The sequence below is a fragment of the Simochromis diagramma genome, unplaced genomic scaffold (genome assembly GCF_900408965.1).
Source record: "Simochromis diagramma unplaced genomic scaffold, fSimDia1.1 OVJJ01000640.1, whole genome shotgun sequence".
NCBI lineage: Eukaryota > Metazoa > Chordata > Actinopteri > Cichliformes > Cichlidae > Simochromis > Simochromis diagramma.
In genome coordinates, this window is record NW_024387439.1 from 323,111 (window position 1) to 339,275 (window position 16,165).

General features: G+C 41.3%; 1 protein-coding gene across 1 annotated transcript; it reads left to right on the forward strand.

Annotated features, from left to right (window-relative positions):
• Window positions 1–1,466: 1,466 nt before the first annotated feature.
• Window positions 1,467–3,335, forward strand: LOC120722459 (piggyBac transposable element-derived protein 4-like). The gene is made up of 2 exons (XM_040013474.1): window positions 1,467–2,729; window positions 2,851–3,335. Exons 1-2 carry the CDS (start codon window positions 1,560–1,562, stop codon window positions 3,283–3,285), a joined length of 1,605 nt encoding a protein of 534 aa, XP_039869408.1. The 5' UTR covers window positions 1,467–1,559; the 3' UTR covers window positions 3,286–3,335.
• Window positions 3,336–16,165: the final 12,830 nt, after the last annotated feature.

The following is a 16,165-nucleotide window of genomic DNA, read 5'->3' on the forward strand; positions in this document are numbered from 1 at the left end:
AAAGCAAACTAGAGACACGGACTCGCGACAGAAAAGCCGATCAGCTGATCATTAAGCAGTTTCATGATTGAAGTAGCAGCCGGAGAGAGAGGCAGTCGCTCCATATATCGTTTGTTAAGCTTAACGCAGGAATGCTTTACAAACATTCAGAGATGGACTTACACACTTGCTTTACTTCTCTCGGGATAACTTTGTCGGAGATGAAATGCCGGGTTGGTAGCGAAGCTCCACATGCTATCCAGACCACCGACAGGTCCCGCATGCCACAGCCGCTCTATCACGTGATGCATACTGCTCCGACGTACTAACGTTCTGAGGTGAGTTACGGCGTGTTGCAAGTTTTGTGAGGTGCTTTCGTGATATTTAATGGATCGGATTAAATTTTTTATTTTTCTCCGATATCCGATCCAGTAATTTAGGTCAGTATCGGACCGATACCGATACGTAATATCGGATCGGTCCATCTCTAAACACAACATCAGTCACCTCATTTGTTGCTTTATAAATAAAATTGAATTGAATTGTAAAATACTAGGAAAAGAAAAAAAAAGACCCAACAACACAGGTAACAAATGTCTTCGATTTGTTACCTGTCTTAATGGCACCTGTTTGAACGTGTAATCAGTCCAGCTATCCGCAACCTCAAACAGTGACACTACAAACTCCACTATGGCCAAGACCAAAGAGCTGTCAAAGGACACCAGAAACTAAATTGGAGACATTCACATGGCTGGGAAGACTGAATCTGCAATAGGTAAGCAGCTTGGTGTGAAGAAATCAACTGTGGGAGCAATTATTCAAAAGTGGAAGACATACAAGATCTTCTTGTCACGTTCAGGTCACATCTGACCGATTTACAATTAAAACAATCATAAATATTGTGTTTTACATCTGATTGCCTCAAGGCCTAATGATATCCTCCACACCATGAACGTAAACATATGAAAGTGATGATCACCTCTTTCATTGAATTTTGAGTGTTTTAATCAACCTTGTTACATCTGTGGTGTTCCCGATCAAAGTGACCACTATAGGAAATGAATGGGTATCCACCCACTCACTGACTGAACGATCGACTGAATGACCCACTGAATGACCTACAGACCAACTCCCACTGAACGACCCCAGTGAAAGGCCCACTGAACGATCCACTGAACGACACCCACTGAATGAAAAAACAAGGGTAAAAATGTCTTTATGTGCCCGTCCTCTTATCTAACTTTATTGCTGGCGTTGAGTGGGACACGAAAAACAATACAAAACTAAACTGGGAAACCTAACGCACAAGGAGCCACAGGGAAAAATCACACAGCTATGAGGGAGGACGCAACCCTGACAAAGAGAAACAAGGGGCTTAAATACACTGTGGGATAACGAGGGGGAATGAGCCACAGGAGGAGAGCACAGCTGGGAGTAATCACTAAAAATCTCTTTATGTGCCCGTCCTCCATGTGAGCCACACCTTCCAGACTAATCAGTGTATCATCTTCTCACAGACACCATATATATATATATATATAGCTTGATGTTTGCCTTGCACTCATTTTACTCCGAGCACAATGAGTAGGCGACTGACCAAGCAGTTCTCTGTCGAAGACGTTCTGGTCCAGGTTTCTGGATATAAAGAGGGCACTGAAATTAAACAGGAGATAGATGAAGATGTCTCGGAAGTGGAAGACAACACAGATTTTGATCCAGACTTTGAGGAGACTGACCAGTCAACAGATGGAGAGGGAGAGGCACCAAAAGAAGAACAGGCACCTGAGGAAACATTCCAGTCCAAGAGTGGATACTTGCTCTGGTCTTCATCCCTCCGGGACAGAGGAAGTAGGCCAGGGCCAACACAGTGTGCCATATCTCGTGTGGATGACATCAAATCCAGCTTCCAACTCTTTTTACCAGAGTCTATTGAGGGAATTATACTGGAGATGACAAACTTGGAGGGGAAGCGTGTGTTTGGAGACACCTGGAGAGAAACCGACCTGGTAGACCTCCAAGCCTACATAGGTCTGTTGATTTTAGCCGGAGTATATCACTCAAACAATGAGGCTACAAAAAGTCTGTGGGATGCAGAGTCTGGCAGGCCTATATTCCGAGCAACCATGTCCTTAGAACAATTTCATGTCCTTTCAAGAATTATTCAATTTGATAACAGAGATACAGGACAAAATGACAAACTAGCTGCCATCAGGAACATTTGGGACAGGTGGGTGGAGCGCCTTCCACTTATGTACAATCCAGGTCCTGAGGTGACGGTTGACGAGTGCCTGGTTCCTTTCAGAGGTCGCTGTCCCTTCAAGGTGTACCTTTCAAGCAATCCAGGGAAATGTGGAATAAAGGTCTGGGTAGCATGTGACGCCAGGAGCAGCTATGCCTGGAATATGCAGGTATACACGGGGAAACCCACTATTGGAGGGGCCGAAGAAAACCAGGGTGTGCGTGTTGTGCTGGACAAAACAACCAGTCTCCAAGGGCATAATACCACATGTGACAACAAGCCTGAACTTTCCCCTGCACAAGTACCCACCAGGGGAAGAGAGGCACTCTCATCAACATGTGCTTTCACTGACACACACACACTTGTGTTGGATTTTCCCACGGAGAATAGAAATGTCATCCCGATGAGCACGCTACACAAAGACGCCGCGGTCAGCACCACAGAGAACAGGAAGCCCCTTATAATCCAGGACTACAAGAAGAACAAAGGAGCTGTTGACTGCCTTGATAAGGTAATGTAAAGTTTCATCGATCCTGCATGTATTTCATTTTCATTTATGTGAATCATAGCATTTTGTGTACGACAGATTCAATATGTTCCCCATCTCTTATTTATTGTTCCTTTTATTGCAGCTTACTGGCACATACACCTGCAAGCTAATGACAGCTCGTTGGCCTGTGGCACTGTTCCACAAGATCCTTGATGTGTCTGCTTTCAACGCATATGTGGTGTGGACAGCCATCAACCCAACCTGGAATCAGGGGAAGAGTTTCAGGAAGAGACTTTTCCTAGCAGAGCTGGGGAAAGCTTTGGTGACTCCTCTTATTCAACGGCGCCAGCACATTCCCCGCACACCAGCCTCTGCCAGTCTGGTGAAGAGTGTGCAAGCCCCAGCCCCAGCCACTGGCCTGGCTGCTCTCCCCCAACAAAGACACGGGCAGAAAAGGAAGCGCTGTGAGCTCTGTGCCCCGAGAGACAACAAAACAAGCCTGAGATGCTGCAAGTGTGATGCCTATGTTTGCAAGGCCCACTCTCACTTGACTGTCACATGCCACACATGTGCATGACACACACACACACACACACACACACACACACACACACACACACACACACACACACACACACACACACACACACACACACACACACACACACACACACACACACACGGCTTCATGTTGAGTTTGGTCTTTGGCTTTCAATGTATTTTTTTAAATTGCATGTTCATTTTGTATTACTTTTTTTCTTTTTCTTTTTTTTAGTGCCTATTTGTGTATTCACTGCAGTTATTTTATATCTAATTCTGTTAATTCATGTTAAACACTACTTTGAGACATTGTTCAAAGCTAAAGAATGTTGAATAAATTTGTAGGTGAAAAAATGTGTTTTGTGCAAATTTAAGAGCAGTTAAAACCAGTGATGGGAATAACGGCGTTAAAAGTAATGGAGCTTTTTTGCTATGGTTAATGGGTAATTCACTTTGCTGAAGGATAATGATAAAGGTCTTCACAAAAATAAAGGATGCCAGCAAATACCATTTGAGTTACACAATGAAGCTGAGCTGGATCTTAGGCCAACGTTAACAGTGTGAGCACAGGAAGTGGTGCGAAACTCTAAAAGCACAGGAAGGAGACCAGAGTTCACTTACCTCCTTGTTTTTCACTCTTTGGTCTGTCTGAGCTTTTTTTTTTTTTTTTTTTTTTTTTTTTCTATTTAATTTCTTGGAGTTTGCTTTGAACAGCCAGTGGATAAATTACCCAGAAATGTTAATATGTTCCCTTTTGAATCCTTAAATTGTATGTGTACACTCAGAGTCACAGACCCAGCACAGATGAGACTTTTCTGCTAAAACTTCCAAACTGAACACTTCCTGGTCTGTCTCCTTCACATTAAAAGCTTATTTGTGACAGTTTGGTTTCAAGACTTTTAATGTGAAACAAATGGAGGAAGTTTAAGTGTTGAGTATTGATTTATGGATTAGAATAGATTCTCGCTTGGATAACGTGATATCGATTCATTAAAATCCTGAATCGATTTATTTTAATATAAATTTATTTCGCCCAAAACGCCAGAATCTCAGTTTAAACCTCACAAAATTTCAACAACCACCAAACAGCTAAAACAGTAAATGAGAGCAGGAACACAGATTCTGCACAAAGACGTAAACACAAAGCGCGGACCCGCCGACGGATCAGAATGAGTGAGCTCACTGATTCTGATGTTTTGGCGGGTCCGCGCTTTGTGTTTACACCCTTTTTGCCCTGATTCTGAAGCTGCAGGTTTTATCTCTCTCCAAACAATAATGACTGAACCAGCAGCAAAAGAAGCAGCAAACTATGCTTCACATAAACATTGTCATGAATTCCCTCTTACTGTTTTGCTGCCACCACGATAAAATCACACTACATGCAGAGATGTTTCTCTAATAAAACCTTTGTAACTTTGCTCTGCTTCAGTTCAGCAGCATCAGGTAATGTTTATAAGTTGATTAATGGTTTTCTTTGTTAATATTAGAATATTTTTATAAAATCCCAGGCCTGGAAAATCACCTTCATGTTTTTCTGTGTTTTATCCTCAGCTACTTTGACACAAAGGCATCTGCTGTGATGCTCACACCTTTGATAAAGTCTCGCAAGTGTCAGCTTTGTTTTTTATAGATATAAAAATACAGAAATGTACTGATGCGTGATCTAAATTTTAATATTTCTGACTGTCTGAGGCAAAATTTCCCCGATTAAAACTGAGTCAAGTCGAATCGAATTTAATCGAATCGTGGATCGAATCGATTCTAGAAATGAGTGACGATACCCAGCCCTAAGTGTAAACACAAAAAAACATTTTATTTTATGTGCTGGAATGTGCAGAAAATGGGTTTAAATGTTAAACAAATTTCTTCCAGTCAGAGAATGTTGCATATAATTTAATGTTTGCCTCATGCGCAAAGTTAAAAGATTAAAACTAATAAAACAAGTTTTATAAAGAGACTCTTTCATTTGATTACATTTTGCATGATGGATTATGCAGAAAAAATAGAATTGGGCTGAAAGATCTATCGCTTTTTTACCTATTCAGGTTGTAAATCATTTTTTAAAAAAATAACTAAGTAACTGATTACTTTTGAAAATCAGTAATCAGTAAAAAAACGGGATTACTTTTTTGGGAAGTAATCAGTAATTAGTTACTGATTACTTTTTTCAAGTAACTTGACCAATGCGGGTTGTAACAAAGCCTTTATTGCTTCAATCTCATGCATGAGGAGTAACGTCAGTCTGGGAGAGTTGTAACGAAGAACATTCCAGTCTTTTAAACCAGGGTCCCCAATCCCAGTCCACGAGGGCCAGTGTCTCTGCAGGTTTTAGATGTCACCCTGGGTCAACACACCTGAATCACATGATTAGCTCATTACCAGGCCTCTGGAGAACTGCAAGACATGTTGAGGAGCTAATTTAGCCATTTAAATCAGCTGTGATGGATCAAGGACACATCTAAAACCTGCAGGACACCGGCCCTCGTGGACTGGGATTGGGGACCCCTGGTTTAAACACAGTGGGAGGAAAAAAAGGCTTCTCACAGTTGCAGTTCACACCATGGATCTAGTCTTTCCAGCCACTTTAATTAAAAGCATAATTGGTCAGTTCACAGCTAACTATAAGTAGTTGTCTTGCAGCAGCAGCATCCACAGACAGTAAAAAGCACTAACCACAGCTTAAAGCACGGTCTGGTGCTGCCATCTAGTGACACTGGAATCATCATCTCTCACTCACTGTCATCTACATATACCCAGACCTACACATGAACCAGCAGATATACACACATGCACAGATGAAGGGATTTTGTTGTTAGTATTTTAATTATTTTTAATTATCCAAACCATTTCCTCTGACATTTTATTTTTTATACTGAGATGTTTTTCATATTATTTTGCCCAATTTTCAAACTTGTGAGATAAATAAACCATTTCTTATTTAATTATGATGTCATAAAGGAATAATCTTATTATCCTATCGCATCCTGATGAGTTTGATCCTGAATCAGATGACAAATCAGCTTTTATGTAAAACTTGCAGGTTTGAACCTGCAGACACCTGCCAGAGTCTCTGCAGAGGTTTTAGTTGGAGGGTGACGCTGGGGTGATGTGCTGCTACCTTCTGGCAGGTTCCTGTGACTACACACTGCTCTACAGGCATTCAGATGTAGTCCCTGTAGTATCTACTCCACAGTGGAGGCTTGTGCTCTTGTACCTGTGTGTAAGATAACCTTTATTAGTCCCACACGTGGGAAATTTGTTTTGTCACAGCAGAAAGTGGACAGTGCAAAAGTTATGAGGCAAAAATTAGGATACAATAAGAATAAATACAGTACACAACTGTACAGAATAGAATAAATAAAATACTATATACAGTAGAATAAAATAAAATACTATATACAGTAGAATAAAATAAAATAAATATACAATAAGATAAAAAATAGAATACAAATACAAATGCTATATACAACTGAGTAAAAATACAACGATGACAGAAAGGATTATTGCACTTAGTGTTATTGCACACGTATGGATGTGTGTGCTTGATCAGTTAAAGTCTTTATTATGGAGTCTGACAGCAGTGGGGAGGAAAGACCTGCGAAATCTCTCCGTCCCACACCGTGGGTGCCGCAGTCTCCCACTGAAGGAGCTGCCAGTGCTGTCACAGTCTGCTGCATGGGGTGGGAGATGTTGTCCAACAGGGATGACAGCTTAGCCGCCATTCTCCTGTCACTCACCACCTCCACTGGGTCCAGAGGGCATCCTAGAACAGAGCTGGCCCTTCGGATCACCCTGTTCAGTCTCTTCCTGTCCCCAGCAGAGATGCTGCCGCCCCAGCAGACCACACCATAAAAGATAGCAGAAGCCACAACAGAGTCATAGAAGGTCTTCAGGAGTGGGCCCTCCACTCCAAATGACCTGAGTCTCCGCAGCAGGTACAACCTGCTCTGCCCTTTCCTGTAGAGGGCGTCTGAGTTATGAGTCCAGTCTGTTGTTCAGATGAACACCAAGGTACCTGTAGCTGTCCACAGCCTCAATGTCCATACCTTGGATGTTCAGTGGTTGAAGTGGAGAATGCTTGTGCCTGCGGAAGTCTACCACCAGTTCCTTGGTTTTACTGGCGTTGATCTGGAGGTAGTTCAGCTGGCACCAGTCCACAAAGTCTTGGGTCAGTCCTCTGTACTCCCCGTCGTCCCCATCAGTGATGAGGCCGACTATTGCAGAGTCATCAGAGAACTTCTGCAGGAAGCACTGGGTGGAATTGTGGGAGAAGTCTGCAGTGTAGATGGTGAAGAGGAACGGAGCCAGAACCGTTCCCTGTGGGGCCCCCGTACTGGAGACGACCCTGTCCGACACACAGCCCTGAGTCCTCACATACTCAGTGTGAAACTGAGCCAGCTGAGAGCATCAGCGACCACAACCGTCCACTTCTTAAACACAGAGGTCTCTGCTGTGGTTTCTCTCGCTCACCAGCAGTTGAGGATATCCTGTCATTAACCCTTACCAAACCAAAACAGGTAATTACACTGTAGCTGTAAAAAGCTGTTTGTCTACACGCTTTCAATTAAAGAGGCGATAATCACTGTTATATGTTCAAGTGCATAGTATGGAGGATGTCATAAGGCCTTGAGGCAATCGGATGCAAAACACAATATTTATGAGTGTTTTAAGTTGTAAATCGAAACATGTAAACCGAACATGACAGGAAGGTTAAACGCATATTCACCACTGCATTCATTGTTAAAATCATTTTGTAATGTAGGATCAGCTAAGAACGTAATAATGAATGAATGTAATAACTGAGGGGAGTCCTCCGTTTCTCCCTGAAGGCACAGGAAAGATGATGATGAGGAGGTGTTAACAGGTGGTTAGGAAGCTGCAGGACTTTGTGTGTTAGTTAACTACCAACTGATGTCTAATCCTCCTTATATCTTCTTCATGCTGTAGTCATAGTAAGAGCTGAGCTGCATGTGAAAACAGAATCACCTGAAAGACTCACAACGAACATCGGAGTGGCTCTTTATTAATTTAATGGATTAAACTCACATAAATAAATAAAATACAACCTTCCTGCAAAAGCGTCCATGTCTCCCACTCATGCAGATTGCTCACTGCTTACCCGACACTCACAAAGCTTTAAACAGGACATAACTACAGAGTAAAGACATAAAGTGATCAGTAGGAGAAAATGAAGGAAAAAGTGTTTACAGTAGAATTCATATCATCACACTGATTCCACTCTGACATCACTGATCAATAATCAAAGAACACACAGATCAAACTGATCGATCAGCCATCAGAGGAGTCGGATCAGTGGAGCTGCTTCTCTTCCTGATGTGCTGATCTCTCCGTGGCTCCAGGCCACACAGCTGTATCTGCCACTGTCTCTCTCTGTGGAGCGTTTAAAGGTCAGGCTGAACTGTCTGCTTTTCAGACGCTCATCTTTCATCTTCACTCGGTCTCTATAATCCCGCTCCTGTTTGTCAGGCTTCTCAGGACGGTGCCACCACTCTACCAGAGTGTCTTCAGGCAGCTGAGCTGTGGTTTTAAAGGGCAGCCAGACAGACTCCTCCACCTCCACCCGACACTCTGAGAGAACAGCAAACACAGTGAGAAGAGAGTGAAATACAAAGATTTGACTGGTCAAAAACACCCACAAGGACTACAGCAGGTTCTACAGCAGGTTCTACAGCTGCATTGTAGAGAGAACACTGAGCTGCTGCATGGTACGGCAGCACTACTGCTATGGACCGCAAATGCCTGCAGAGAGTGATAACAACTGTGGAGAAGATCATCAGGACTCCGCTGCCCTCTCTGCAGAACATCTACCATCGCAGAGTCCAGAGGAGAGCTGCCTCCATCCTCAAAGACCCCACACCCCCAACACGGACTGTTCACACTTCTGCCCTCGAGACAAAGGTTTAGAAGTGTGAAATTTGGAGTTTGGATTCGGGAGACAGACACTATCTCTACTTTTAAGATTAGGCTTAAAACTTTACTTTTTGCTAAAGCATATAGTTAGGGCTGGACCAGGTGACCCTGAATCCTCCCTTAGTTATGCTGCAATAGATGTAGGCTGCCGGGGATTCCCATGATGCATTGAGTTTTTACTTTCCAGTCACCTTTCTCACTCACTATGTATTAACAGGCCTCTCTGCATTGAATCATATCTGTTATTAACCTCTGTCTCTCTTCCACAGCATGTCTTAATCCTGTCTTCCTTCTCTCACCCCAACCGGTCGCAGCAGATGGCCCCGCCCCTCCCTGAGCCTGGTTCTGCCGGAGGTTTCTTCCTGTTAAAAGGGAGTTTTTCCTTCCCACTGTCGCCAAAGTGCTTGCTCATAGGGGGTCATATGATTGTTGGGTTTTTCTCTGTATCTATGAAGCACCTTGAGGCGACTTTTGTTGTGATTTGGCGCTATATAAATAAAATTGAATTGAATTGAAATCCTTCTTCCCCACTGCCATCACTCTTGAGCAGCTGACCCACTTTGAATAGTAATAATGAGTTTTTGCACATCAGGTCATCCTGCATATTAAGCTATAGCTCTTTTTCACACATCTCTGTTTCAAATCTCCATATTTTGTCTGTTTTCTGTCTTCATTTATTTATTTGTACTATTTTTATTATATGTTCTATTTCTATTGTATATGTTAATCGGCATCTGTGGGTGGACAGCAAAGAAGGAATTGCTCAGAGAAATGCCTTTTCTCTTGTAAAACACATGACAATAACCTGGGAAGTATCATTATAATAGTAATATTATTCTTGATAAAAAGTATTAATGACTTTCTCTAAAAGCAACATGAGGATCATGGCTCAGACGTTGTTTTGTCATTATTAGATAAAAAGGCCATAAACTTTATGTGTGAGGGTTCAGTGTTAGCATGTTTCAGACAGCTGTCTGTAGTAGGAGACACTCACCTGACATGAAATACTGCCAGAAATACAATAAAAGACCTCCAGAAACAACAAGAAAAGCCAGGAGAGCTGTGGTCCAGGATGGAAAGGGTTCTGTGGAGAAAGACAAAGAAGCATTTGACCTTTGACCTTTGACTAAATGTAATTCATGAAGGAATTTGTTAGATTTAAGATGGTAAAGTATTCAAATTCAAATTCAAATTTTTCACATACACAGTCATACACAGTACGATATGCAGTGAAATGCTTAGACAACTGCTCGTGACCTAAAGAAAAAAAAAGAGACTATGAATAGGATAGGAAATAAATATGAAAATTAAAATGAAGGGTAAGTTTAGCTAGGAAGGAATAAAATAAAATATATTAAAGTTAAAAATAAAATAACTGTACAACAAAATACACAACACACAATATACAAATATATAAGAAAAATATATAAATATATATTTCCTAATCTCCTTCAGGTAGGCCGTCTCGTTGTTATCAGAGATCAGGCCCACCACGACGGTGTCGTCAGCAAACTTAATGATGGTGGTGGAGCTGGTAGTGGCCACACAGTCATATGTGTACAACGAGTACAGCAGGCTCAGAACACACCCCTGGGGGCTCCAGTGCTGAGAGTGGTGGAGGCATGTCCTCGGTTGGAGGCAGCTGCTGCGGGCTCACCCTGACACACACAAAGCTCCACCTTCAGTCCTGACACTGAAACATCCACTGTAGCTACAATGATGCAGATGTGACCCTCAGCAGGTGGATTTCCTCTCCATAGATGTGTTTCCATGTAGATCATTAGGTACAGCAGTTTTAATTGTAAGAATGTAATTGTAGGGTCTTTACAATATAAAGTGCATGAACTGTTGATTTGATTTGATTTGATGCTATGTGAATAAAACTGAACGAATAAGTGCTGACGTTTATTCAGACTGTCTCTCTGATCGATCTCCTTGACCCAACCTCAGTAATTACTTCCAGCCAGCAGCCCATCCCTGCAGGAGTGCTCACACACAGCTCCCCATCCATCAGTCCTCCAGCTTTAATCATGAGTTTAAACTTCTCTATTAACTCGCTTTCATGGTGCCTCAGACTTAAAGCCTTTATTTCACCCAGCTCTCTTAGCTGTTTAACTGATTCATAACTGTACTTTTATTTAAAATATTCAATCATTTAAAAGAATTACTAATTACTAAGAATTACTAATATATATATATATATATATATATATATATATATATATATATATATATATATATATATATATATATATATATATATATATATACATATTCATGTTTTACATCCTTTTTTTCATATTTGATGTCATGTTATTCTGAACCCTTCCTCTGCCATAGCAATGTATTTATTTTATAGTGGCTGGAAGATTTCTGAAAGTCACCAAAAACAACAAAAGTGGAACTTCCTGCATCTCAGCGGACTTCCTGCTCCTCACAAAGGACTTCCTGCCAGTTCAGACAGTGAAAAATAACAAAAGTGTGAACAGCATTTCTTCATTCACGTGACCTTTGGTCAAACTATTTATTACTGCACGCGAAGACACACACATCAAACATCACAGTTCACAGTCATGCCAGCTCTGCCCTTGTGATGTCTCAGCTCCTCTTTTATACCCCAACACAACTCTCTGTATTTTGTAGTTACACGGGCTGTGGCTGAGGAGAGAGCATTTCCCACTATCTTTTCCCAGTAAGCTCCTGGCACTGGTCATCTTGGGAGTTTTGTACTTCTACAAAACTAGCATAACATAGTGAAACATCGTCAAGCAAAGCTAAACATTTTTCACAAGGTCATGCTGACACATACACATACTTCATCTAAGCACGCAAAGGTTATACAAAAAAATCTTCTACATCTAAATGTATGACAAGATGAAAACTAGAATTTTTCCCATTATAAAACACTCCGTTCTTTGCTGTGAGCGACAGAGTTTCTCCTCCATCTGTGTTTAGAGTTTCCTGTGATGTGAAGGCTTTGGAGGTGTGAAACTATGAGGAAACTGAACCCTCTTCTGTGGCAGTCTGCTGTGATGTTTGGCTGCACACACTAAACTGAACTGAAAGACAGTGTGTGTTTTGGTATGCAATAATAACACACACGTCCACAGCAGCTGCTTTCAGCACGCACACTCACTTTGTTCACATGAGGACAAAAAACGTTATTTAACTCAGCTTGTTTGACAAGAAGACATGAGAGTGTGAGTTTAAAGATCTGCACCGATAAATCACACAAGCTTGGCAGGTATGGCAGGAAGCAGACACACTTTATGACAGCACTCGTCTCCCTGCTGCACACACGGCTCCATCTAAACTCTTCTTCTTTATTTCTCCTCCATCTGCTCTGGAGCAGGTTGATGTGCAGATTAGAGCTCAACAGGCATGAAGTCATCACCTGTGCATTTCCCCTCTTTGATTTATGGACATTGGGCCTCATTTAATAATGTTTGCATGGAAAAGTTCAAACTTCTTAGAGTTTTGATGCAAAATTACCATCAGATTTATTGAACGCGCCTATTTTGTTCTCACCACTCTGCGTATGTTGGAACAAACGGATGCGTATGTTTGTATCTTGAAACACTGGGGCCTAAGCCCAGCACCTCTTAAAACGTATTTATTGTATTATTTATTGTTATTGTAATATAAATCATTAAACCGAAAGCTGAACAGAACCATCAGAACCATCTGGGGTCCTTTTTGTTAGTATCTGTATTATTTTGATAAGCTCTTATTGAGCCATGATGGTGCATTTGAAACTCTGCATCTGCTCTGCTCCATCTACTCCATCCAGATCTTTGCATCACCTTATTTTACACACTGACTCCATCAGGTTACAGAGCGCTAAATGATGAATGGCATCAGGCTGCAGATCAGTCGGTGTTCTGATGGCGCTGGTCTTTCCACCCAATGACATTTGTCGTCACAGTCACATGACTTCCCCTTGTGTGAATTAATGTTTTCTATTTTGTTCTGCAGTATTTTATTTTTACAGTACTGCCTGTATTTTATTCATTTCACACAAACTATTGATGTAATCTCATCAAATGTCCACTAGTTGTCACTAGTCATCAGTGGACAGAGTACATCAACATTCATGGCTCTGAATACACAAACGTGCGCTTAAATGAGCTCACATTATTCATCTGGACTGATGGATCACCTTTGTTTTTATAAGTCAGCATTACCATGGAAATTACAGTAAAGCACTATGTAAACAGAAAGTGGATTTATTTGACTTCAGTCTTGATTCTGCATGGAAACAATAACCTGACATCTTTGGCTGGAATCATCAGTTTCAGAGCGTCGCCTGAAACCATGGTTACTGACCTGCAGCCTGACGTCACTCTCAGCAGCTGCATGTATGAGTGTAGACACATGCGTGCAGCTGCTCAGCCGGGTGGATGTGTTGGTGGAAACTTTGAGTGTGACAGTGAGGGCCAGGCGCAACATGAGCACATGACTGCTGTCAACACACTCAAGTGTATAAAGGTCTGTACCCTTGTAGTCCTCTTGCTATGAGCGCTCATATCCCCCAAACCCAAGAGGACTAAGGAGCTCTGAGCATTGCACCTCCACTGCTGAGAATACAAGCATGTCCAGGAAAGCTGTGTTGGCTTTGATTCTTCTCTGCCTGTTTACAGGATCTGTAGGTAAGTTTTTGCATGAGAAAGATGGAAATCGTGTGTTTTGTCTGCACAGCAGTGTTCATGCACAGGTATATGTGTCTGTTTCTACACGTGTGCATCATGTTAGACTCTTCTAATGTTGGGAAGAAAATGAAAACAGCATTTTCTTCACTTCTCTAACTAAAAATCTGCTGTTTTGTTTTCTATTCTACATGTTTATTTTTGCATCTGTCAAGATTCAGACACGGGCACTGATTATCCTCAAGTGTTTTTATTACCGTGCACTCAAATATGAGATTTGGAAGGACCGCTTGATTGTTTTTGTACTAGTGTTTGAAGTTTCTTTGCTAAATGACAGACCCTGATTCATGCACATGAAGGCTGTTGTGTTTATAGGTGTTGACAGACTCATGTTTAAGCATTGCCTCAGGTTTCATTGTGCAGGAAATGGACATGAAAATGAGTGGAAGGGGACTTTTTAAGTACAAAATTTGATACATGAAGATAAAGCTTCACAGCAGTGGCAGTTCCACACCAGATTTAGCAGGTTGGGCTCAGGGTGTTTTTTCATGGGGGCATTGAACCATCCTCGATCCTGCTGATGTCTGAAAAGAGATGAATATGGAGTAAACATGAGGCTGTAACTGAGAACTATAGTAACTCATTACTTTATCTTTTCATTATTATTCATTAGTGTTAATGAAACTGCGTGTATGGAGCATCATCACAGGGCAGTGTGAGACTCACAGGTCTAAGGACTGGTCCACTGTGTGTCCCTCACAGCCCGTATCCTCCTCCTCCTCCTCTCTGTGGCTCCCTCTCATTTCGGGGCTTTTCTGGTCAGATTCAACATGCTCGATCAAAGAAATTATTTTGGTCTTTCCTAGTAACCCAAGTTTACATGTCACATGGTTTACTTTTCACTCATATTATACAATATATACACTATAGTTTAATATTCATGATGATGTGCAATGTTCCCTCTAATTTTTCATGTGTCTGATTTTTCAACTCTCTGAGCGATCCCTTGGACTACTGTGACCAACAGAAGACGTGTGCGCTGTGGTCACGCCAGCATCAAATCCGTCCAAGTTACTTGGTTTATTAAAATAATCAAATTACAGCATTTACATTTATGTTAGACTACTTTTAATTAAGTGCTTTAGCCCACTTACAATGAAAATTTTAAAAGAAAATCTTGTTCATGACCTGTGTAGTATGTTAACACTACTGGAAGTAAAAATAACTTGAACTCCAATTTTGAAAGCACAACTTTTTTTTCTTTTTTTTTTTATAAAGCTCTGACTTTATGATTATGAGTCTGTGGTCTGGGAGAGAGTCCTGTAACTCTCTGTCTGCAAAATACAGCATATAATGACCGATGTTGGGAAATTACTTATATAGTTACTTCTTCAAAAAAGTGACTGAGTTATGCAAACAACAACGTTTTTTGCATCTGTTTATCTAAAAATGCAGCAAAGGCGTTTTTTTAAATATACATTTCAAACTATTTACAGAACAATCAGCTGTTCTGCATCAAATCTGATGCCACACAAATTATTTGTGCCACTCCAAAAAATAATTTTTGTCCACTATGAGATAAAGGAGAACAACAGCCTGATACCTGCAGGCCTGAGAACAGGAGATGTATCACTCCTGTAGCACCTGTAACATTCAGCAGTCGCCTCATGTTCTGACACACACAACAAAACAATTGACTACACTACACACTAACTACACAAGACAACACACTGACTTTAGACTCCAAACACGCTAAACGTTGCAAACGCCGTCACTCCTAAACTTCCCCCTTCCTAAACAACTAAATTTCATGTTTCCATTTCCTTTTTTTAATGGTCGACATGGTACATTTTTCTACCAATAGAAAAGGGGGAGTTTTTTTTGGTTTTGCCCACAGGTGGAGAGTGCTTTCAAACGCATTCCTTATAAAACGCAGTTTTTACCATTTTTCCCGCAGTAAATATAAACAATAATAGTATTCAGGAAAAAAACATTGCACATATTTTTATCATAACTCTGGTTTTACGTGGCCTATCAACACAATTTAAAAACTGGTATAAAGTCCACACTTGTTCCGTCAATTGTTCCGTCTGTCCTGCTCACATCTCCAATGGTTGTAAATATTGTCATTGGAGACCGTGCCAGCAGTGCATGATTGCGCACGCGCGCAGCTTAGAGGGAACATTGATGACGTGAACAGTTTCAATGAGGGAGTTTCATCCATCGCTCAAATAGGATATTATTGTCAGATGATCTGTTAGCTGTTTGACAACTACTCTTTCAAGAACTTTTGATATGAAAGGAAGGTTGGAGATTGGCCTATAATTAGCTAAGACTGCT

What these genes read in the sequence shown, in the direction of transcription:
- LOC120722459 (XM_040013474.1), top strand. Translation starts at nt 1,560, where the DNA reads ATGAGTAGGCGACTGACCAAGCAGTTCTCTGTCGAAGACGTTCTGGTC. An exon ending in CTGTTGACTGCCTTGATAAG is followed by an intron (nt 2,730 to 2,850) that starts GTAATGTAAAGT and finishes CTTTTATTGCAG; the next exon opens with CTTACTGGCACATACACCTG.